At 45.2% G+C, this 25,619-nt stretch overlaps 1 protein-coding gene across 1 annotated transcript; it reads right to left on the bottom strand.

Moving 5' to 3' along the window:
• Positions 1 to 279: 279 nt before the first annotated feature.
• Positions 280 to 24,651, bottom strand: TRIM29 (tripartite motif containing 29). Its single transcript, XM_049800208.1, has 9 exons — positions 23,794 to 24,651; positions 16,041 to 16,136; positions 14,539 to 14,772; positions 13,975 to 14,173; positions 9,965 to 10,048; positions 6,411 to 6,476; positions 5,061 to 5,162; positions 3,857 to 3,933; positions 280 to 969 (listed from the first exon to the last, which is right to left on the bottom strand). Exons 1-9 carry the CDS (start codon positions 24,649 to 24,651, stop codon positions 907 to 909), a joined length of 1,779 nt encoding a protein of 592 aa, XP_049656165.1. The 3' UTR covers positions 280 to 906.
• Positions 24,652 to 25,619: the final 968 nt, after the last annotated feature.

Raw genomic sequence — 25,619 nt, 5'->3', positions numbered from 1 at the left:
TACCCGAACCACAATATATAAATCAATTTTGGTTTAGGGGAATTAAAAAAAAAAACAAACCACAAAACAAAACAGCACCCAACGCTTATGGCATCTAATCAATTTTATATTAGTAGGATGGATTTTCTTTTTATTTCTTGATTTGAAAAGGTGGCTGGAGGGGTACTTTAATGGGATAGGAAGCCTCTCCACCAGTAGGTGGCCTTGGGCTGTAGCAGCTCCGAATAGGTCCTGTTGGATGGCTTTTTGGAAGGCAGCAGGAGCAGAGCTGAGCTGACCAAGGGCCCTGAGGAAGCGTGTGGCCATGGCCATGGGCTGGGGGAGTCTGCAGGGATCTCAGGGAGGTGGCAGCGCTGGACCTGATCCCAGCGAGAGCTCTGCGTCCCCGTCCGAGGCAGGGCCGGGTCATGGCGTAGAGAGGCGTGGAAAGAGCTTTAGCCTGTCACTGCTCCCAGTGGCTGAGGCCTCTCCATTCCAAGATGACCTTTGGGCCCCCCCAGCTTGGGACCTTCACCAGGACTTAACAGCTATGGTCATATAAACACACTCAGGACAACGGGGCAACTGGTACAGCAGAGTCGGGGGGGTGATGCTACCCAAGCATGCATGCTTCCCAGGAGAAGCAGAGCAGCTCGCTCTGCAGAAGCAAAGGGAAGGGCATTGACAGAGAGAGAATAAGGAGGTGACAGCAGAGGATGGGGTTATGTTGTTAAGGCCTGCAGAGCTTTCAAGGTGATTTGGAAGAAGTCCTTGTTTCCTCTAGTAAAGGCTATTCCCTTCTGCACCTTCCCTCTCCCTGGCAGAGATTAGAGCAGTAACGTTAATATAGTAGCAGGTACATCCATGAAAATCCGCAGCTGAGTCTTCACTCCAAGTGCTGCCAGCTCTTCCCTAAATCTTCAGGAATCAAGGTGCCTCGTTGGAGGTGGCTCCATTGCCTTTGTTGACGTAAAAGGGGCGGTAATGTGACTGCAATGGAGAATTTGGGGCATGTGAGTTTGACCTACCTTCTTTTTCTGACCACCTATACTTCACCCTCCTAGGTAGCCCAGCCATACATATCTTAACATACTCTGATCTTAACACTTTCAGTCTTTCCTCTTGCAGAGCAACACCACCTCATTTCACTACTGGAGGTGCTGGAGTCATCAAATGCAAATGGTGTTGCTTTTTTGATTTATACACATGCTTTGCATGGACCTGATTCCTGAGCCAAATGAGTCTGTGCATCATATAAAATTTCAGACTATGACTCATGGTTTGATGAGAGGTTTCTGGGAGAAGAGGAATGTCACCTTTATTTTTATGCTTCTGTCAGTGTCTTTTAATTGCTCACTAACCTGAGAACTCATGGGAGTTTTCACACTTAAAGCCATGCACAGTTATGCGAGTGAGCAGCCAAGTCGCATGGTATTTATTTGTGCTCTCTGGCTGGCAAGCCAAACTCTTGTGCATGGAAATTCTCACACCATGGTGTATTGTTTATTCAGGCCTCCACATGGTGCAGGGCCCAGTACTAAATATTTGCGTAAACAGAAGTGTAAGTGGAGAGACAGGGGCAGAGCCTAAAGGAATTGCCCTTTTCTGTCTCTCCAGCTCTGTTTACTGCAGTCCCTACCTTCTCATCAGGACCTGCCCCTGGAATTTCAGTCTTACCTGCATCATTACAAATAAGCAACACGTGGCAAAGTTGTGTTGTGCAGCCTTGTGTTGGCTTGGGATGATTGCAAAACACAAAAGCCAATTTATCAACTGTGATGGCTGGTCGCACCGTCACAGACTAAATTTTTAGCCTGGATGACAATATGCTTGCACCAATGAAGCAGCGACCAAGGCAATTGGGAACAACTGTGGTTTTGTAATGTCTGATCTGTCTTAGGTTTGATCCACTGCCCAGATCTCACTTGCAGAAGGTGGGAGAGACGTCACCGGAACGTGCTGGTACATTTTTGTGCAGCACGCTAGTTAATATTAGGCACGGCAGGAGGCTGGAAGCATGGGCAGACCAAACCCAACCCATCTTGCTGCTCAGTGCTGACTCCCAATGCCTCCTGCTCAATGTTCCCTTTTGTTGAAATTCTTTTCATTTTATGGCTTTAATTTCCAATATAATTAAGAGATGGAAGAGGGGGGCTTCATTTTAAAGAACTCCCTGTGGGTTAAAAAGACATTCCTCCTTAAACAGTATAGTCCTTTGTGAAAATTCCTATTTACAGAACTTTTAGAATGGGTATTACTTAAATACATATTTAAGACTATTTTAAAAGCTAGATTATTGGCCCAATAGACCATAAAAGCTCCTGCAGAGCTACTGCAGGCCAGAGTGTATATTTCTATTTTGGGACTTTTTAATGCTTATATTTATCAACTCAATTGTTAGGTTCAGAGCTATCTGGTGAATATAGGCTGTAAAAATAAAATAGCCGCTACAAGCGTATGCATGAGAGAGAAAGGGAGACAGAAAAAGACTGGTGACTTCATGTGGGAGAAGTTACCCAGGCTTTCTCTGGGGGGATTAAAGAATTCATGGGTTGCGTTCATGGAGCACAGCACACTGACTCATGCAGTGAGGTGCTTACTGCTAAGAAGACCCTACTCGCATCCACTAGTGCCAACACAGACTTCACTTTCCTGCCCAGACTCCCCCGGTATACCACCACCATTAGGGAGGATAGGTTGGTATCTAAAGTCACTGTGACGAGTCTCCATCTGAGCACACACACGATGAAGTAGATGATCTTTTAGAAAGGCGATGATCAAACACAAGACAGAAGATATTGCAAAACTTTGCTGTTCGTAATAGGTATGTTTTGCTGTAGCACATTCAGAGACTTAAGGCTCGATTTTCTGAAAGCGATAGTCTACCAAGGAACATCCTTTTGACTGGCATTCGTCTGCTCGTGGGGCCTTGAAAATTTAGCAGAGACATACAGCTGCCGTCCTTAGGCAGCTACTTCCTGTTGTGTGTTCCCTCTGTTCTCTTCCTTCAGTGTGGGAATGCTCTCGATTCTTGACCCTCTCCTTCTTACAAGTCTTATTTCCAGGGAACAGTAAATAATCTTTCACAAATGTATAATCAGAATTCAAAAAGCAGATTTCATCTGCGGAGATGGGGGCAAAAACTTGACAATCTTAATTCAGTTTGTGCAAGATCATAATGCAGCACAGTGTGAATGTTTGTTAAGAAAAATGGATTAACTTAGTGTGTCTGTGGTTATGCATTAAGTGTTTGTTAACCTTGTATATTTAAGATTACAAGAGCTAAAACATCACTGTCCTCTGCCCCTTATAATGCACTGTTACCTGTTTTATGCTTACAGTGCAAAATGAGTGACTTACAGATGTTCCAGTGATTTATGATCGTAATCTGACCCTTCATCTTTGATATTGCATCTGCCTGCTACAGGATATAATTAGCAAGATACTTCTATATGGTTGTCATTGGTGTTATTTACACAATCTGTGCTTTCTAGAAGTCACAGACTACTAAGAGCGTACGATATCCCTGCAGGGAGGAAAAGTACTACAGATAGCAGCGTGTGTGCTATGGTATTAGTATAGCTTCTAGCAGCCTGGACCAAATTTTAGACCAGGGCAAAATCTTTGCAAGATGTCATTCTGAAGTATTGATTATTCCTACAACCCAGAACTGTGGAGGCAGGGGGTTTAATCTGCATCCTTCTGTGGATGCAGTTAACCACAGAAAAACTTAATAGAAGCTGTTGATTTGAAGCTTTTACTTTCCCATCTCCAAAGGACCCAAGCCCTAGTCTCTGAAGTCTCAGGTATCCCTAGAACAGATAGTGCTCTTGCTGAAGCTGTGCACATGCTTTCACACCAAGGGTATATTTCTTACCAATACAGACTGCTTAGAGGATTTCCATGTCTGTGGCGTCACCTTTGCAGACTGATGTCTCACTATTGAAGGATAAGCTGTGACAACATAAAACAGCCTGTTATAGATCAGTCCCTGCCACCACCCCCGTCCCCCCTTGCGAGCATCAAGATGAGTAGCAGGACTGGAAGTGCCACATAATTAGTATTGCATTGCTTAACATTGAAATGCAGCCATTTTTGGGGTGGGACCCAACAGCCATCAGACAGATGCCTATTCCACCACCCAATCACTTAGGAAAAGGGAGTAAAGAAGGTCTGCCTAATTAAAATGTCTGAGGAATGCAGAGAGGTGGGATGCAATCAGTCCAATCAAATTTAGGCCAAGTTCCGAACTAAGCATCCTGTCTGTTGCGAAGAACACTATAGGCTATTTAATTAGTGTAAAGAGCCGAGGAGGCCTGCGTTTCATGTCAGAAGTTAACGACAGTACCTCTGGCAGCATGATAAGCCCTAACCCCCTTCTACCACACCAGCTCAGTTCTGATTCAAAAATACCAGCCCTGCTGAATCACAACCAATTTCAGTTCTATCAGGTAATGGCCCTTCCCCACCGTCTCCCATTTGCAAATTCATCAGACCTGACTCTGCTTGGCAGGTGCTGATGCTCTTGATTTCCACCTCTGGTGCCCTTGAACTAGTGGGTAGTGAAAAGAGCATTATGAGATGGTGAATGGGGGATTCTGGTTCAGATGGAGAAGGACAGGCAGCTACTGCATATTTTTTTCCAAGGTTGTGCTCAGTGGCTATTATTCTTTCAGGATGATGGCTGTTTTAAAACACTGATGAAGCTAGAGGGGTATATGGCCGTGAACATCATTTCCTAGTATCTTTCTCTCCCTGGTCCCTATGCCTCTAAAATCATCTAAAATTCTCATCTCTACCCATTACAAACAAAATTAAAAACCCCTTCAACTGTTCACTAGATGTAACTTTTTAATACTTTTTGACACTCTTTAATAAACTCCCGTTGCCCTGGTTCAGCAGAGTAGGTTACTCATGTAAACATGTGTGTGTATCTAAGAGATTGACAGTCAGGGCAGGAGATAACGGGCCAGGTGTAGGGCTGCTCCAGGCCTTCTCTGGGAGAGCAAGAACAGGATTAAATGTCTTATCACCTGAAAAAAGGGGGCAGAAGGAAGGGGAAAAAACTAAATGCCTAGTACCGGTCTTAGTGAAGAGGCTCCCGTCAGACTGTTTGCTGAAGTCACCAGGCGGATTCTGTCCCACCGAGGAGAACTGAAAAGGCAGCTTAGTACCATTGCCTACTGGAAGATAGAAGAGGTTGTGTTATTCCATGGTGTTACATGCTGCAGTGGGGAAGCCCAAGCATTTCAAAACACACCCTGTAAAACTACCTTCAACTAACTTGGGGGAAAATGGGAACTAAGAGCTTTGTCCCTTTTCTCTCAGTAAGAAAAGGCAGATGAGAGCAGTCAGTTGCGGGGTCCCGGTGTACACAGTGTGTGAGTGTGAAGAGATCCCAATGCTCCAGGCAGGCAGGGAAGAGCCTTTCTCTTGAGAGACCCAGAGTGCAGGTGTGACTGAAGAGTAGCCACTTCCTTGCAGGTAAACTGCATCTCCAGAGACTGGAGTAATGAGGCAAAACTACGTAACTGCTGAAGCTCCCTTGCCTCCAAGCAGTTGAGGCTTTATTCAAAGCCCATTGAAATTAAAGCAAGGCTTCCCCTCCTGCCCTCCTTGGGGTTAGGCCCTGGCTGCCAGAATGAATCTGAGAGCAGAGACGATGAGAGGGAGACAGCCCTGCCTGTGGCATGAAAAGCAGGAACGACTTAGGTGTGGCTGTGAGTCACGAGAGCTCCCCCAGGCAGAGTGGCCATGGATGCTTGTAGGCTGCTTCTGAATGAAAGGAAAGGCAAGACCCTCTGAGCGTGAATGAAGCAAAGAACGAAAATATAGGCAAGAAAATGGAAGGTGGGGATCTGGGGAGAAAAGGCATGACTCGCTGCTGCTCGTTCTTGGTAAACTAGCTCAAAGCACCCCCTCCCCATCGTGCTGGACGCTGTACAGACAGTGAACGTCGGTCAGGCTCTGTCTTTGAGAACTTATGAGCAAAGTAAAAGGTGTATGTATGATGGAGAAGAGCAGCCTTGTGCTTCTGAGACTGGCTTGAGGGTATTTGGAGTCTGCTCCTGGTTCTGCCACAACCTCCACAGATTGCCTTGGATGATGTTGGCATTCCCATCGATTTGAGTTGCTTAGGTATCTCAGGATCTTTGCAAATTGGCACCCGTGTTTCCCATCTTCCTTTTTCACTGTCTGAACAATGAGGACCAGGGATGCCTTTCCGTCCTAAGTACATAGCACCTAGAGCAGTGAGACCCTAGGTTTGGGTGTATTCAGACGGTGCTGATAACCCAGCTAAGAGATGGTTCTGTGAGACAGTGATTGACAGGTGACAGGACAGCTGAGAGGCGAAGCAGAAGAGGTTGGTTAGCCAGCTAGAAAGCTGTGGCACGGGGGGTTAGATCCTTTCAAACTGAAGTCGGAATTACCCGTACCAAGTGTTTCCTCAGTCGCTTGGAAGGAGGAAAATTCCCATGATCGTGGGTTGAAACTGGCTGTAAAACAAGAGCATCCAGTTCAGCAGTCGGCTCCTGATGAGCTGGCTTAAAGGCCTGTGCCTGGCATTGCTCTATGAAATAGTCCCCACCAATTTGGAAGCAGCCCCAAACGAGAAATCTGGGTCCAGGGAGTAGAGGAAAGCCCGGTCTTTTTTCTCTGGGTTCTAGGGAATAGCGAATAGACTTCTCATTTAGAGAACAAAGCGCTCTCACTGCCACAGAGCTGTCTTTAGCTGCATTAAATTGCCAGCTCAGGTTTGTCTACTCAACATGACTATTCTGCAAAGAGATCTGCAGGCAGAGGCTTGGATTTATTGCTCAAGAGACACAAGTAGAGGAACATTTCTTGCTCAAGCACACGTTGTCTCGGCCACTGTGACAAGCATGTGCTCCGGGGTTTCACTAGGACATCACGCTGTGATGCAGACTAGTGCTGTTGTACCCCTTTTGTGAGACATTGGACTCCCAGAAGAGTGAAAAAGAGATGAATACTTTCAGCTGTTATGCTGCCATCCTGTGGACTGTTTTTCTGTTTAAGCAGTTATTTCTCTCTCTGTGTGTGCCCGAGTCCCTTCTACTCTTCATTCAAAGACTTCCAAAGGCACAAGATGATCTTTCCAACCTCCTCCTGGCTTTGGCCAAATTGTTTGCAACATCAGGAGAAGAAAGCTCAGTGGAAGAGGACAGAAAGGAGTGTTGAGCAGTTGAACAGATTGTTCCTCTATCTTTTAGGCAGCATTTGAAACCTTTTATGTCTCCCCTCTGCCTCATTATGTCATCCCTGCAGGCAGATGCTCCGTGCTACTGTCTTTAATGACAAGAGCAGTGGAAGGCTCCTTGAATTTAAGCAGGGCTTAAAAACCTATAGGTTCAGTTCAAATCCGAGCAGTTTTTTAGTATGGGCCACTGCAATTAGCGCAGAGCACTACTGGGGCAGCATTCCTCAATGCAGCAAACAGACTTGCCCCTGTGGCCTCAGGCAGGATTTGCAGTGATCCAACCTAGCAAGAAAAAGGGTGTGTTACAAAACTATCATGAGACATTCAAGGATTCTGTGCATATTATGCAACGCAAAGGGTGGTCCTCTTTTTTTCCCCCTCCTATTTTATGGAATTCCTTAGAAAAGGTGCAAGTGGAGGCAGTGCTGGACTTCTACATGACACATTGATAGAAAGCTCTAGAGGGTTAAATGATTATGGGGATATTGCATTATTCATCAGAAAATCCTTTGCTAGCCAGCATGCAAGCTAAGTGGGTCACGTCTCCTGTTTTGCCTACTGATTCATTCTGTTCCCAGAGTCCCCATCAGTGTGGTTTCGGCAGCTGGTTCCTTTCTATCACGCTTGAGTCCTCACCCTGGTGGAGAATCCAGCGCTGTTCAATCCCCATTTCAGCAGAGACTGTGTGTGCAATCACGTGCTTAGTCTTTTTGGACAAAGTAACTTTGTTGGTAGAAAATACAGAATGAGTAGTTTTGGAAGGCAACATGTGTGTGCTCTCAGGAAAATGCAGATGTGTAGGCGGAATAAACACTCCCCCAGTATATGTATATTCAAAAGTCCATTGCAGGAAGCAGTGGGCCACTGAACTGCAAGCGACTGTACAGCCCTCACACTATTCTGTAGCTGACTGCATCCAGCAAGTGTCCCCACTGGCTCCAATAAAGAGCACTAAATAAGAAACCCCGTCTCTAGTAGTCCCTGTTGATCCCTCCTGTCTCTTGGCTCATCCTCAGGAGGTTGGTGTGCTGGATCCCAGCTGTGATCCAGAGAGCCCCCGCTCGCAGGTCTTGGCAAGTGATCCTCTAGAGAGAAGCAGAGGGAAGTCCAGGCACTACAGTCCAGAGCAGTGAGCAGCCAGGCTATGCCATGCTATGGCACTGCCGCAAATGGCTTTTCCCTTCCTTTTGCCGTGTCAAGTTTCAGCCCCGTCCCAAACACGCACGGGAGCGGTGATGGCAGAATGGCACCGTCTACTGTGTTACTCCCGTCACACCCCCGCCATACTCTTCAAATGCACGTTGGGCCATTTCCACCTGAACCTGAAGCCCGTTTCGAGTAGAGATGGGTTCAGCCCGTGCAATTTTAGAACTAACTTTCAACCGTCCCTTAAGGTTGAAAACAGTTTTGGATGCAGGGTTGAGTCTGTGGTCTCTCCCCAGCATCAGCAGCTCCACTTAGCAGAACATGTGTTTCCCTGACAGCACAGGGCCTGTAAAGCCCTGAAGCAGCTGGGGCAGAACAGCAGCTATAACCATCCGGGTGGTGTTTGGAGACAGGCTTTGTGCACAATGAACCCACCGCTGGCAAAATGCCCCTCTGCAGCCTCTGATGGAGAGGCTGCCCCCTAACTTGGGGAGCCCGCGGGAAACAGTCCTGCTGAAGGCTTTTGCCGAGGCTGAACTGGGAATGTCGCCTCTGCCCCTGGTATCTGCTCCAAACTGCATCCTCAGCCCTGCGGCGCCGGGCAGGGCGGCCAGCGAGCTGCCAGGCGTGGGCTGATTACAGAGGAGAAGGGCAAAGTGGAAATTCAGACAAAGGGCTCAGTGTTGGGATCTGGGTTATCCCCATGAAACCCTAACAACAGAGCAGGCGACACGGCACTTCAAATACGCTTTCAGGGGAGTGCCACTGCTAATTGCTGCCATATCCCTTTGCCCCGCCTGCCATCTGGCTTTGCAGAACAGCAGCTGTAAACACCTGGCAAATCCAGGCAGGGCCTTGGTCTCTAGGGACCAGAGGAAATTTGGTTACTTATTTTATGCTACCCTTTCTGTTCTTTTCTTTCTACATGCGTTGCCTCGCCTAGGCTCTTGGCACTCTGCTTCTCGCTCTGGGGGTCCTGACACTAATGTAGAAATAGACAACTGCCATTTTACAACTGAATGTGTTGAAAACAGTCATTCCCTCCAAAGACTCATTCTGTAGTGTTCATGTAACAATTGGGACATAAGCAAATCACCAGGGCTCTTGTCATCAGTGTCAAGAGCTCAGAAAGGAACTCCAGACTCCTGCTTTTTTAGGACACACTCCTCACTTCTTCTATCCTTTCCCCGTAGGGAAAAAAGTATGTTTTCTGGTGAAAGTAAAATCCTAATGCAGAGCAAGCCTAGTGTAGCTTTTACATTTGATAGCACAATGGGATAAGCTTCTGGTGGAGAGTAACAGTGACTTCAACCAAGTAACACATGTTAAAACTCCCCTATGTTCACAAACTACACTTTTTTGGAAAGAGTTCAGTCGCTCCAGCTCTCCTCCCTAGAGTTGAGAACCTTTGCTGCCCTGAGGGTTTTTTTGCCCTGCAAAAACTTCTCAAAGCTCTGTAGGCTGGAAAGAAGACCAGGCATAAACAAATTCAAAGGGACGGATTTTGTCCAGGGGACAGCAGGAAACATGAGGGAAAGCAAATTTTGGGACAAATCATTAATGAAGTTCCTTTCCTCTGCTGTGTTTGGAGGAAGCCTCAGCACCATTAGGATGCCATACCTTTGGGAGACAGGAACATGGAAAATCTCTTCAGATTGTCAGGCTGGTTCCACTCGTAGTTGTTCATCATGTACCGGTGGTCACCTGAAGAAGCAGAGCAGGGTGTGAGATGGAGGAAGCAGTTTGGTGGCCTTGAGGGGGATGAGAGGAGGGGGAAGGGGATAACAGATTGGAATTTTGTCTTCAAGTGCTGCAGGAGATATGGTTCTTCTCTTTGAAAACAAGTTCCTCTATTTTTTTAATTCCTCTGTGGGACTCTGGCTGGGAGATAAAGCAATGACGTAGCTGCCCAGAGGTTCAGCCTGGGATGAAAGAGAAAGCTTCCTCAAAGGCATAGCGCAGCTGAAGCATTCGGCCATTCAGGAGATATGCTATCTCCTGAAAATCTATAGGGAGACTTGAGCGTTGAGGCATTTTCCTACCAAAATACTGCTGTGTGGCTAAAAATGTATCCCACTACAAAAGCAGTGGTTTGGGTTTGGCTTCTTTTGTGTGTTTAACTTGTGCACAGTGCTGGCTTTCAACCAGCAGATCTTGAACTGCAAGTATTACAAAGCTCAAGAAAGTCAGTGTTGGGAGGTCTCAATGGGTTGGTTTCTTCAATTTTTAAAGAAAGATGCTAAACCTGAGTTGCAAACAGCTCTAGCTTCCTGGGCTCTTGGTCAAGGGCATTTGGTTCAGGATTCATGCAAAATGGATGAAAACTACCCTTTTACTAGGTATTATGCAGCCTGGTTTTGGTTTTCCGACACTAAAATGATGCTCAATCAGTACAGTTGTTCATAAAAATACTTTATTTTAAGGCCTCAAGTGTTATATAAACCTATTGTTCTCTGCAAGGGGGTAAATTTGGTTCCCATGTTTAGTTCCATTCTTTGATTCTTAAGTCACTGAACAAACATCTATTTCTCCAATTTATTTCTGTTATTTAAAATCCCTGGATGCTCTCTGATTATTTGCGTCCTTGCCACACTACTAAGTAGGTACCTGTTATGACAACTGACAACTGAAAAAGTGGATTCCCTTTGGAGTCTGCTATTAAGCAGGTTTCATTCCATTAATATAATATTTCTTGGTTTTTACACTAGAAGATCAAGCTGGTTGCAAATGAATTTGTTGCAATGACTCAGGGGGAGTCTGAGTTAATTAAATCCATTAAGTAATTGTGGAGTTATTTCCTTGCAGTCACTAGATGCAGAGTGCTGTCCTCTTTCAAGTGTAACTGTGGTTTGAAAAACGGAGAGCTCTGAAGTTTCTGAGACTCACCTTAAATAACATTTCCCAACTGAGTGGATACCACTGTTCTTCTCATTAGGCAGACTCCAAGCTGGGTCTATTAAATCCCCGGTAAAGTTTCTGAAGTGCCCAGGTTTCTGGCAGTAGTTAGTTGTTGCCCTGCTCAGAAATGTTTTGGCACTTGAATCCCATGGATTTCAAGTACCATTGAGGACTTCTGACATCAGTAACATGGAGGGGGACCCTAAATAAAAGTGATCAAGTGATCAAGAAATAGTCAGTCTTTATCCAAAGCTACTAGAACTGAGCATACGCATACTCTTGTTGGGTTGTACAAATGGCCAAGTAAAATGTATTTGCTTCAGGACTGGCAAAAAACAGCTCAGCAGATGGAAGGTAACTTCCTAAGTTACAGTAACTTGAATGCAAAATGCTTTTATGCTACTCATGTAGTTTTCAGAAGTCCTGTGAGTAGTCAGGCATCCAAAACCCCTTTGGCATTATGCCATTCAGGGTTTGGAAATTCTGCAAATCTCCAGGTGAACAAAGAAGAAGAAGAAGAAAGGAAAATGTACAAAAGTGATTTTTGGATCTGAGCTGCCTGTCATCAACTTGTATTAAGTTATAGCTAAATTTCTCAGCAAACCTTAGCACATGGAGTGTTGAGGATCTGACCAAGTATGTTGCAGTGTTAAATGTTGGAAGACATGTTCAATTTCTGGTACTACTTTAAGGGTAGGGAGAGTTTAAAAATATGGCTTTAGCTATTCATCGTGACCACTTTGAACGTGAATCCTGACTTTTCTGAAAGGTTGGTTCTCTGGACCAGAAGTATCTGGTCCATCTAATTCATGTCTAGTGGAGAATGATGGCAGTAGATAAACATTAATGAACTGTTTGCAGTGCAGGCTCCTTGGGACCAGGGATTTACTCTTTCTCTTCATAATGTAGGAAGGTAGCAGGCTGTCACTTGATGAATACTAGTAATTCTCATTACAGATCTAAATGTACTCTGGTCCCATGTCACCTTCATTCTTATTGCTCTAGATTGTGAGCGCCAGACAGGCTGATTCACAAAACCCAGGCTCTGAAAAACATTCGTGTGTTGACCAATAACTAAACCCATGTTGTTCTGACCTCTATGCATCTTTTCAATGGGCTGCTTTTTGTCTGGGTTTTTTGTTTTCTGGGTTTTTGTGGGGTTGTTTCTTCCCTTCTTCCTTTATCATATACTCTTGTAATGTCCGTCTTTTCTGGAAAGAAGTTGTAGTGATTTGCATGGCTATTGCCCAGGAAAAAGGTGGTGTATTAATATGGGAGGAATGTCGAGCGAGTACGGTGAATTTGAATGAAATAACAGGGATCTTGCAGACTTGCAGCAGAGTTCCTCACCTGCTTGTGTTGTATGAACTGGCCTTGAAATTATTTCTGCTTCTTTTTGAGTCACACGTCATCCTGAACAGCAGGGTGCAATTTATCCTCATATTACCTATCCAGCTTCTTGACCTTTATTGTTCTGGTATCTAGGGTTCCACAGTTACTAATAGATTTTATCCTTATAGCAGCCTGGTGAGATAACTATTAATTCCGATCCCTGTTATTCTTAGTGCAAGAGATAATTTCATAGGATTAAGTAACTTGCCCAAGGTTACAAAGGCTGTTTGTGGGGGAGCTGGGAAGTGGAGTCCCATTCTAGTGCCCTGACCTCCTAATCTTATGTGTGAGCTTGATGCAAGACAAATCCTTTCTGCAGAACTCGTTGGGAGACACAGAAAGTAAGTGGGTTCTAAAACTTAGAAGATTCTTGCAGTGCTGTGGTATTCACCATGACCTCTCTATTCACATAAAAAAGATGATCCATCCTTAAAATTCACTGAAGCGTGGGGACCATTTGGCACTGCATGTCCTTTGAACACCTTGGCTCAGGGCAGATGGGAAACAAACCTCTCCCTAGTGGAACATGCAAAGAAGTATGATCAGAGAGAGTTACACTGGTTCAAGTTGAAGCTTGACCTGAACACCAAAATGGAGACCTTTTAACTTGGAAAATCAGTTATTAGGTTTTCAGTGACAGGTGCTTGCAGAGTATTTCATGTTGCAGCCAGGCAAGCAGTGGCTGAAACAGGCTGTTGTAAAATGTCATACAGTCATACCAGCACAGCACATGTGCTAACCAAGCTGTACAAATAGGCTAATGACAGGATTTCAAAATTGCCATACTGGGGTGGCTACATTCACATTTCTGCCACTGCCTTCTCAATTTACCTAGTGAGCCACTGAGTTGCCTTAGTATGTCTGTGCAGTCTTCCATGTAGAAACTGTCCTGCTAAACTTGCAGGGGCTTGTTGGAGCCTGGCGCAAGGCAGAGTGTCCCTGCTGGCCTCTTGCAGGAGGGAAGGGTCACTGTTCTCAACCCCAAAGAGAAGTGTTGCTCTGAAGTGTCATGTGGGAGGTAGCTAAACCGATTAAGCACTGAGAAGCCGAAACGTGAAACAGCACTCAGAGAAGCGGGGCTAGTTTGGACCCCTGGGTCCCCTACTCGTGAGATACTTTAAATCCCTGGCAGTTCAACTGGCTCCATCCCCACATAGGTCTGGTAGGATAGCTCTAATATTCCAGAATGAATTCCTGCTATGGGTAGTCTTTCTCCCACTTTCCCTAGGTCCTTGCTTACTTTCTCCTTTGAGAGCACACTCATCACACTTCATCTCCTCTGAACCTGCACTAGGCTTTGCCTAGGGAGGGAGGGAAGGGGCAGATCTCGGATACTCTACCATTCTCCATGTGGTTCCTCTCTATGAAGTTGCGGCCAAGGTCTGCCTTGCAGATCTTCTCCACATGCCTCATGCAGACGTTTAGGAGGTCATCTCTGAGGAGTCCCATAGATGGGCTCATGCTCTCCCCTTCAAGCAGCACACTGTATGTTGGGAGAGATGGAGGGGGGACGTAGTTCCGCATCAAAGCCCCAAACTCCTGCCAAAAAGAAGGGAGGAGAGGTTACTGAGGAACATAACAGACGGAGGCTAGATCCTAGGGAACTGGCTAAAGTTAGGCTCCAAATATAATGAAGTGCAAAGGAGAACAGTGAAGATGGAGGGGGCAGAGAAACACTCTGCTTATGAGCTGTAGCCATCTACCAAAAAAGCAGGCATTGGCATACCTAAGTTCATTCTTCACCTACCAGAGCAGAGACAGCTTCAAATGTCAGGGTCAGTTCCTGCTGTACGTGTGCATTGAACTGGAGAAGATTAATGCATCTTACACCAACTTGGGATTTGTCTTTGGGACAAATCCTGTCCTCATGGGAAAAAAGGAAAGGAAAATGAGATCTCAGTTACCTGCAGGAAGAGCACAGAGTCACTGATCTGGTGGATCTGCTCCCTGTTCTCCTTGTCCTCCCGCAGAAGCTTTGCCCTCTCTTCCAGCTCATCCACGATTTCTTTTACATTCTCTGATGCAATCTTTTCCCTCTGATCCAGGGCAGCCTTCACTTCATCCCTCTGCCTTTCCAGGTCGCGGATCAGCTCTTTGAAATGCTGGTCCACTGTGGCTTTCTCGTTGGTGGTGTAGTTCTGTGGAGGGAAGGGGCAGAGAGAGGAAGCAGCAGAAAAGACACAGGAGAAATAAAATATTAAACTTCTCAGGGGGTGATTTGCTAATAGAGAGAGATACAGAGGGGGATATGTCCAAGCATTCTCAGCATTTAGACTGTGACTAAGGACACTCTAGGTATGTAAGTCTTAGCACCAGAAAAGTTGTGCCAAAAGAAGTAATACTTGTACTTGCAATAATTGTGTGTATGTAATCTAAAGGCAATGCTGTCTTCCTGATTATAAGAGTATATCTTTTAATTCATGAACTGCACTCTTAGGTGATATTTGAAAACACTGTTTAACCTTCTAAATCATGGTTCTGGCTCCTCAAGAATTTGAGGACCAAATTCCCACCATTTCAAAGGAATGAAAGGTGCTGAAACACTTTTTTACAGGGACCTGACCTCTAGGTCCCTCTGAAATATTCCTCAGAAGGACTGTGGATGTAACTATATTCAGAGTTAAAATTTCTAGGTCAGATTTCCAATAATAATAATAATAATAACAATAATAATACTAGTAATAATAATAAAGCAGGCGAAAAGCAGAACTGGGAAGCCAAAGTGCATGTACCACATAAAAGGGAGAAGAATGGCTTTGCCTATTAATATTATGCAAATTTTCTGGGGTGTGTCCAAATAGTGTTTTCACCGCTCTATTCAGTTAGGGTATAAATGAAAAGAAAAAAACAACCCACCATTACAGTGTTCTAACCCTTAGCATGGTGAAAGAATTATAAAGGAGCCCAATATCAGTATGGAGATAAGCTGTTCCACTATAAAGAAGAAGTTTGTTGGTGTAACTGTATCTGTTTCTGTTGCCTTATCTCCATCTGGGCAATCCAGAGCCCTTCTGGAGTTTATTTTTGTGTGCGATCTAGCAGGAAGAAAAGCAGCAGACCTTTGTTTCTGAATCAGCCTTGCTACTGGTGATTGAAGAACTATAAGGGACCCAAAGCAGGGAGGTGCCTTGGATCATTTTGTAGCAAGGCTGTGCTAGCTCTCCTTGATCTCCTGCAGGGTATGTTGCAAGATGACTTCAGTAGGAGTTGTTGTTTCCAAGATTTGGCATGAGTGAGTTTTGGAGAGTGACAAGATAGAGGCTGGGTAAGGGATGGAGTGAGTAAGAGCTGGATATGGCAGAGAAGTTGAGGAAAGGAGGAGAGGGATGTGAAAGAGTGGAAAAGAAAGGAAAGTGGCAAGTGCAGGAGAAAGAGAAGTGAACTTAAAAGAATATCCCATACGCACCTTGATACGGTCCCTCTCCTTCTGCCACTTATCCATTTCATCTTCTACCTCAATGATCTTCAGCTGCAGTTGCTCTTTCTGCAGTGAAAGCTCAGCCTGTGAGAAGAGGGGAGTCTCATGAACTGGGGCTGAGGGTGGCCTACTTCAAAGAGGCGCTGTGCTTCCACTTATGCATTTGGCCCTGAACAATAATAGCTGGGAGGTACAGGTTCCTGGCACTGCTTGAAATGGAGATCATGTGCTGACACTGGACAAGATCCCAGAGCTTCTGGCTGGGTCAAGAGATTCAGCTCCCTCAGCAAAGACAGCAGCAGAAGCACCCACCTACTAGGCTACCGTCATGGTGCCGCTTTTAATCACATTAGAGTCATTAGCTGGAGGGGGAAGAGGCCTGTTTCAAAATTCAGCTGTGTATGCAGTGAAGGGCCCATCCCAGGGTGTGCCTCTGCAGCAATAACAGTTTTCATGTAATTACGGAATGACGTTTGACGAGTGTTGCAACAAGAGGACGATGCCTCCGGCAGGAATTCTGTTTAGACAGGATTGTGGATTAATTTGCTCTGAATTGAGAGCTTTCATGTTATGATGAAGCTGGGGAATGCTTGGAAAAAATAAAAAACACAAAAGGAGGAGGGAGGAGGTGTAGTCAACCGTGCTTGGCTTAGATCAGCAACTTCACTGGGATTCATTTGCATTTCGTTTTGCACTGGCTTCCCAGGGAAGCTCAGACCAGACAATTGCATGCAAGGCAGTTCATAGAACTGGAGCCCGTGGAGGGCTGGGCAGCCATACCCTGGTGTAACATGCTGGTTGTTGTGCATGCCGTGTCTCTGGATCAGACCAGGACCTGGCTGTTTAGTAATGCCTTGCGCCGTTAACTCTGGGCAACCCCTCCCTCGGTCTTTCATATTCACCATGTCCCTGCCCAACAGATCATGACAAAGCCTTTGTTTACGCATTTCAAGATCTTTCTGCGTTTCATGTGTGTACAGGTTGGTCACAGCACAACTATAACTACAGGCAATCTGGCTATGGGACACTTATCCCCAGAGCTGTTTAGGAACTACGCAGTTGGCAGAAATTACCAGTATTCCACAACTGAGCTATGCCGTGTTAGAAAAGTTCTGAAAGCCCACTGTTCATGCTGAGATCCTTTGGCAAACGGTTGTATTACCGCAAAGCACTTACATTTAGGCCAACAGTTAGAGGCAGGGGAGATGAGGGATGGATAAATCCACTCCCACGGCAACTAACGCAGTGAGGTCTCTGCTGCTGTTAGAACACAAGGTATAGTTCCCACTGCCGCCCATCCAAGAACATAATGCAACATGAAAACCTGGGTCTTCTCTTGTGATGATAGCTGCCCTTGAGGTAGGAGTTTAAAAGTTTTCAATTCTCCGTTCAAGGAGTAAAAAATAGCATCACATGATGAAGAGCAGGCAACATGCTGTCAACCAGCTCAGACCAAGGAAATCAGCCCATCAGGGCTCCTGTCTTGGTGCCAGTCACCAGTGTCTGAACATCCTCTTGAGCCTGAATCAAGAACAGCTGCATCTGAGCGCCATTGACTCTAGCTGTTCCAGTTTAGAAAATCTCTGTTTATAGAGGGAAAACAATTTGACTGTTGTTTTATTGCCTTATAAAATAGAAGAAAGGGGGAACAAAAGAGGCAAATGTATTCAAAGGTATCTCAATGCCGGAAGAGGTGCATCCTCACATTGTCATTGTAATTGTCCTTGTTTGTTGAGAGTTAGTAGAGCACTGGCCCTCTGAATATTATCCATACACCCTGACAGCCTTCAGTAGTCAACTGAGTGCTATCATGAGCTGAAGCTCATATTCTACAGGGGTTCAGAGCAGACATGGAAGGGTTTTGTGGTACAGGATCATCAGGGAACCATATGGGTATCAAGATGAGAAAATTCACTGTACTACTGATCAAGAGAAAAGGCATGAGCTTGATCCTATAGTTTTCACATTTTCAAGATGGTGACTTGGAGGAATGCATGCTTTTTTCCATTCTCGTGCACTGTGAGATGTCCTCTGCATCAAGACACAAAGGTGTGCAACCATCTTTTTAGAGCAGGGAAATGCAATGAGATAAAAGCATTTTAGATCCAGATATCCATTGCACTGCAGTAACCAATGTGAGACATTACACTATAATGCAAGTTGTTTCCTTGAGCCACAGACCTATATCCAGTTGTCATTAATTTTTAGCAAAGTAAAAAGCACATCTCCTGAGCAATGTGAGTGAGTTCTTGTTTCCCTCCTCATCCCTAAATATCAGGATGTTCTTGCAACAAGAATGTGAGTGAAACCTTACAGAGAAGGACTGGGGGGATTTTTCTGAGCAGACACGTAGACACTCCACAAGGGATGTGAAAAGAAAGGTAGCAGGAAAGAATTTCAGGTGATGGCTGGAAGGTGGTGATAACAATATTATACTTTTGTAGTACTTTTTAATTAAGATGGGTCTCAGAGGAATTTTGGAAACTATTACTTGCTCAAAAGTGATAGCTAACGCTTAACAGCTTGTTGCAGTTATAATACCCCTTCACCCAGAAAGGTAGTTTGGGTGCCTCTGGGATGGCATGTAACAACTATTTAAGAGCAGACCCACACTACAATTTAGAGTGAGAATTATGATTTGCAAATGGAAATTACAGAGGTAGTTCCAATAGCCAGAATATAAATGTTACAGTCATCCAGGTTCAGCATGGGTTAAAACACCCATACCGAGGGCAAAAGGAAACATTACTTACAGACACCAGCAGGGGCAACGGAGGTGAAGGGAGGTGTTTCATTTCATGATAGTACAAACATTAAAACTAGTCTTACCATAGAAAAAGTTTTAAAAAGAGGTCCAGGGAGACCATGGAATAGTATAAGAACTGGTGACATGGGCACAAGGAGGGATTCAGTAGCGGTGCTCTGGAGATGGACCAGATGTAAAGGGTTCAGCAAAGGTGATTTCATGATGTTTTTAAGGCCCTGTTCAGTCTGGGACTGGCTGGAAGATTGCTTTAGCTGTCCATGTATATCCCGTGTTACATTTACAGTAGGGTGGTTACAGGTACTAGGGACCTTCAACTTCTCAGCTTCATTCCCTGTGAAGAAACTACCCTGCTAGCTTTCTTCATATTTCTCAGGTTTTCCAGGATCAACAATCCCTGATCCCCTTATGTGATGGACCACCCAGAACAAATCCATTGGGTGAGACTTGGGGTTCAGAAGGTCCTAGTGAAAGATAATATAGCAGCTCAGCCCATTGTGGGGGGAGTCCCTACAGTGCAGAAATAACAGTAACAGTGAAGAAGATCTAATAAATACAGGTTTAGACCATTCGGTTTGACTATAGCAAGTTGAGAAATGCTGTCACTGGGAGTCTTTGAGCTAAGAGAGGATCCCCTATTAGAGTCTAAGTTAATTAGGACAGTCAAGAGACCTAAGTGAAAGTTCAGAGTGTACACCTAAACATCCACAACTCAACCCAGCCCTTGTGCTGTAAAGGACCTAGAGATGTGAGATTATGAGTCTTGCATCATGATGCAACTCATTTTCGCAAGGCAGCAATACAAGCATCATCATGTCTTAATGCTCTGGGAACCCAGTCCCTGCATCAGGGAACACCCCTGTGTCACCAGCCTGGGAGAGCTGTGCTAATTACCTGACAGCAACAACCAAATGCAATAATGAAGCTTGAGAAGAAGTGTTTAAATTAGTTGTCCCAGTACAGGGCCTGTATTGGAAATGACATAGCTGAGAAATAAGGAAATTGTTTGAGACGTTTCTGCTGGTTTTGCCATTACATTATCCTAAGCTTTTGTTAAGCAGAGGTGGGTGTCAGTAGTCTACAATCTTTGGAGACTCTGCCAGCATCCTGCAAAAATGGCACTAGTCACTGCATGAGCTGAGGCCAGAAAAGGCTCTCTGCACAGTTTGAAGAGAATTCCTTACTTGCAAACTGGTGGATTTTCCTTGGGTTCTGCCCTCACTTTAGAGGCATTAATGCAGAATGCAAGCAAATAGGCAAATCTACTCTAAATCACAATTTGCAGCAGGTCAGCTTCCCCAGCCTTCCAGCTAGGAAGAACATCCTGCAGGTAACTGCACCATCTCTGTGGAAGGAGTATCTATTTTAAGCTGTGTCCACAGAGTAACCACAACTAGTGTAGATAAGGTCTTATAGCCACATCATGCCCTAACCTTGCATCACTGAAAAAGGCCAAAAATCCTTCCACTGCCATATTGATACACTCTTGTTTGCTCTCTATTCAGACAGTGAAAGCAGTACAGAGCGGGCTCAGATTAAAATCCCTCTGCATCCATCTCTGTGGACGGTTGACTTCAAAGCCTAGTTCAGACTCTGTGAAGTCTCCCCTTTTAAAAGTTGCTTTGTTGAAACAAGGAACACCCAGCTCCCGTTTCTGCATGCAGTTCTCTGCTGCCTCTTTAAACCTGCTGTACAATATGAACTTTTCTTTAAAGGCAAAGAATTAAAGAAAAAATTCAAAGTGCTTTTCACTAGAACTGACCTGACATGCTGAGTACTAAGGCTGGCACTGGATAGTAACACCAGGTTATTTACAGCTCTGTGACAGGCAGGCATACGTAAAGTTGTCTCCTTTTGAGAATAGGCCTGTGAAACAGGTTTTGAATGAAGGATCCCCTTTCAAAATGAAGGGTGCTCTCTGAAAAGGGGGCTCTAGTTCTGCTGATAAATCAAGCTGGCCAGAGGGTTTTAGATGAGTGTACAAGCTGCTATTGACAATTCTCGCTTTTCAACTGTATGTGGTTATTACCCAGCCCCACTAACTTTTTCTTGGTGGTTTCTTGTACTGATTCTGGTGGGGGTGTTACTTTTCCTTTAAATCTGCAGCAGGAAACTAATGCAAAGTGGATCTGGGGAAGGCATTAAAGGTTTGCTGGGTAAAATGCGCAAATACCACTGTGTGGAAACTCAGAAAAAATGTCTGTGTCTTCCCTGCCAAGTTGCCTCTGGCTGACCCACTGTGCCTTTCACTCTTGTCTGCTCAGCAGCATACCAGGAAAAGGGGGATGAGTGACTCTCAGACCAGGCTCCCGAAAAGTGGAAGATGCTGCTGTGTCCTCCCTCTATCTCGCAGACAGAGAGGTATCAGGCTTTCCACTGCTTGCCTAAATGCTCTAACCAGTAGGTGTCTGTATACTGGCTTGTTTGCATTCCTCTTCTTTTAAGCTGTACTGTCTCTGTGTTGTGGAGCAGAGTTACCTAATTCTGCAGAAGGATCTTGAGCTATCCCTTGCTTTCCCAACACTCAAGTACAGAACCTTTCTTCCCTACAGGCCTATAGCAAAGATAAACTCATGAAAGAGACTGTAACCTGCATTAATTCCACAGTACGAAAGGAACAGATGTACCTAAAACAAGCGTATTACACCTTATGTGACAGTTTTGTGCCACCAAATTGCTGAGTGTCCAGACAGTCAGGCTTAAGTGCATCACAGCATAGAACCCCATGCTAGTTCTGCTGGAATCCTCTCCAGGTTTGGAGTCACAGTATAGCCAGGGACTGGGAAATCCTTGCAGATAAACCAATTATTCCTTGACAACCAATGCTGTGTGAAAGGGTCTGTCTGGATACAGCTGTATTCTGGTCACCAGTCCAGTGGTATAGTTAGCAATTTTGGAGGTAGTAAAGCTACCCTGGAACTGCTCGGATGACAAGCTGTGAAAACGGGGCAGGGATGGGGATGACCCGATGTTGGGTTTTTGCTTATTCTTTCCACAAAGGCCAGCAGCACCAGCCACACATTGCCACTCTTCCAATTTGTGGTCACATTCCAGCTCAGCTGATTTACAAGACTTGAAAAGAATAGGTGGTGCACACAAGGGACTTGGAAATGTTCATTCCTCTTTGTGGTTCTTGCTAAGGCTCCACCTATGCTGAATAAATCAGGGCTAGGAATAAACATTTGTAAGTAACAGCTATCCTGTTAATTGTTTTTGTCTGAGTGAATACTCAAGTTACAACATGATCAAAACTCGTTGTCAGGAGAAACTTGCACATGTGTATGATTCATATTGATAAAGCCCTAAATCCTTTAGGCTTAGCAGCAGCAGAAGCAGCACAGGACAGTACAGGAACTGAAGCATGGAGCTAACAAGAGCAGCACAAGGACTCTGAGAAAGAACTCAAACATCAGTTAAATCTTGGGTAAAGTCTTCTCTGCCCTGCTATGGTTGCCTCTTTAAAAGCAAGGTGTTCTAGGTCCATCCAGCTACAGGAAGAAGGCTCTGACTAGCTTTGGTTCCTCAGGGAGCAACTGTTAACCTCTTTTCAGTAGAAATGGCTAAGAGGAATTAGACAACCTGGCAGACACTAGGCACAGCTTTAGGAGATGTAGGCATATGCTATGTTCAGAGCTGACATCAAAAACACAAGAACAAGCAATTATGAAACACAGCAGGCTAGCAAGCCCTGCAGGAATTTCTTTAAGAAAGACTGACTGAGAAATGGAAGAAACCTTGTCTGGTTTCAGCAAGGCTGCAAGTTGGAGATGACATTGCAAGAAAAGACCAAAATTTGCACAGGAAGACAGAGATACGGTCTAGATAAGATGCTCTTTCAGCCTTATGAGATGAATCTTCCTAGCACCTTAGAAGAGTTAAACTGTTCTTCCAAGTTAAGGGTAAGTCAAGAATTTCCAACAGCGGCTACTTGTATTTGCCTGTTCACCACATCAGAGCGCTGGCTTGCACTGTGCCTAAGACTAGGATTTAGCAGACCTTAGTGCCCTTCCAGTTTCTGCCATGGACTGGCTGTATGGCTCTAGGCAAATTGTTTTACATTATCGTTTCGTAGGTCTCCTTTCTGTAATCTCTCCTGTCCTGTCTGCTTAGATCAGAAGGTCTCTAGGCCAGGACATGCTCTTACCAAGGGGATGTACAGCACTGAACATGGTGAGACCCTGATCTTTACTAGAGCTAGTGGAATAATCATACATCCACCCAGAAGGCAAATGGCATGAGACTTTAAGCAAACGAAGGTGGAAGACTTTTCATTAGAATAAGCACTGTTCCACCTAGCACTGTTCCATCTCCTTAGATATCCATCCTCTAAAGCTATTGTAGTAACACTTTAGGGGAAATTGTAATGTTTTGTGTTTGCACCAGGGTTTTTTCTTCATCTAAGCTTCAAAAGACTCTTCCTATAGGTGTGGCTCGACACTATTATATCCGTAACAGAAAAGAAAACAAAACCCCATAATCTCGCTCAAAGTAGCTGAGAAGGCAATTTTCAATAGTAACTTGAGCAGCCACTGCTCTGACTAGCTGTATTCTGGAGCAATGAACTTGAGCAATGCCCCACCTTTCTGGCTGTGGGTAACACTACACAAACACTGTCAAAACTTGAGACTCTTTTTTTTTTAAACTTAGCATGTAGGGCTTTGATTCAACTTCTGCTGAAAGGCAGTGGTGCAACCAGGGGTGGAAACCAGGTTGTCCACTCTCCACAATCCCGTCTGCTACACAGCACCAGTGCTATGCTGCTGTAACCAGCCATTAGGAGAACGACAGTCCCATTGCAGCCGAACCCAGACAGTATCAGTTCTCCACTAAATGCTTCCCGTCCGCCACCCCTACATGCCAAAATTACAATGCAGACATGATTCTAGGAGAGACTGTAGGCTGGAGAGCAGAAGCTGTGGTATAATATTGAGGTCCATTGGAAAGACTGATGGGAATGTGCAATAAAAAGAGCATTACCTCTTTTCCCGCTTTCTCGATCTCCACTGTCACTGTGCTGTGGTTCTTGTGCTCCTGGAACATGCAGAGGTAGCAGATGCACATCTGGTCTGTCTGACAGAAGAGCTCCATGGTCTTCCCATGCACAGGGCATTTTCTTGCTTCAAAGTCCCTGATGGGGTCCAGGAGCTGGTGGTCCCGGAAAGCTGCTCCCTCCAGATGGGGCTTGAGGTGCAGCTCACAGAAGGAAGCCTGGCACACCAAGCAGGACTTCACGGCCTTTTGCTTGTTATCGATGCAGGAATCACACAGAACATCCTCGAGCTTCACCCTGGGCCGTGACCCAGCTGCTCTGTCAGGCTTGTTGAAGGTGGACCTTCTCAGGTCCCCTGTCTCCACGAGAGGGAGGGAACTTTTCTTCAGGTCCCCCATCTGCCCCCCAGAGAACAAGGACTTCCTCCCTTCCCCTTCACTAGGCAGGAAGCTTTTTTTGGAATCCAAGGAGAAGAGGGGCTTCCTGAGATCGCCTTTCTCTGCAAAGGAGAGGGGTGGTCTCCTCATGTCTCCTATCTGTCCACTGGCATATTGCATCTTCTTTGAATCTGCCGAATCCATGCTGAAGTAGGTCGATCTTTTCTCATCGGATGACTCCACAAACTGAATGATGGGCCTCTTCCAGTCACTCCCAGAGAAGAGGGAGCTCTTGATTTGCCCTGTCTCCAAAGAGGCACCACCAGTGCTCTTCATACCTTCCTTTTCACCTCCACCAGGGTTTGTGGTCTTCTTCACTTCTTCTTCTTTTTTGGGGGCAGATGGGCTCTTCACATCCTCTGGCTTCCCAGTGGTACCATTTGTCCTCGCTGCGCTCCCCGTTTCCATTGTCTAAACAGGGCAAATTGGCTTCACTGCTCAGTCTTTCCTCCAGTTCCTGTCTCTCGAGACTCTACAAAGCGGGTATGTCTGCACGGTCGTTGTCTCGGCAAGGAATGACGGTTGGAATGCAGGAGAGTTTCTGCCCAAGTGACGCACCTGGAGCTCCTGCAAGGAGGAGGAGAATGCCTGGATTATGCTAGGTAGATGCAGGGAGAAAGAAAGAAACAGACGTTACCAGGGATCAGAAGCTACAGCTGTGCAGTTAATTATACAAGGCAGTCCACACCCAGGAACATTCTTGTCTAACCAGGTTTGGGAGGAAGGGCTGTTTATATACATAGAAATGTTTTTTTAAAAAAAATAATTTTCATTAAGATGTAGCAACCAGTTTGACCGCTTGTTTCAAAAATAATTTTGCTCATTGTTGCTAGGAGCGGAGGTTACCTCCTTGCAGAGATGGGCAGGGACGGAGAGACCATGAGGTGCTGAAGATGGGTTTGTTAACTGGGTCATACACATGCACAAAAATAATTATGGTTGTAATTAAAATGAACGCCTAGAATAAAGCATTCTTAAACTGGATTCCCCTGAGGACTTACTGTATTCAGTAGGACAGGGAGGGGAAACGTATGGATAATACTTGGTTTAAAAGACCCTGTTATCTTTATTTTGATTTTGATGTTGGGTTTGTGCGAGGTCCTTCCATCTAGACCCGGAAATAACCCAACCGTGTATCAGAAGAACACAGCTGACCTGAAGTAAAAATTGGCTAGTCTTGTTTTTCCCACAGGCCATGCAATCTCCACTAATGTGACTAGTAGAATAAAACCCCCATTGCCTATCTCATTGCATGTTCTCACTGAGACAAGGGTTCAGGTGTATCTTACATGGCTCTTCCCATAAATGTCCACTGAACTGAGAGACATACCTGTAACATACCTGGAAGAGGATATATTTTACAGCTAGATGGCCAA

This window comes from Accipiter gentilis, chromosome 5 (genome assembly GCF_929443795.1).
Source record: "Accipiter gentilis chromosome 5, bAccGen1.1, whole genome shotgun sequence".
In the NCBI taxonomy this organism is placed as follows: domain Eukaryota; kingdom Metazoa; phylum Chordata; class Aves; order Accipitriformes; family Accipitridae; genus Astur; species Astur gentilis.
Note: the sequence above shows the minus strand (reverse complement) of the source record. Positions and strands in the feature narration are given on the sequence as shown.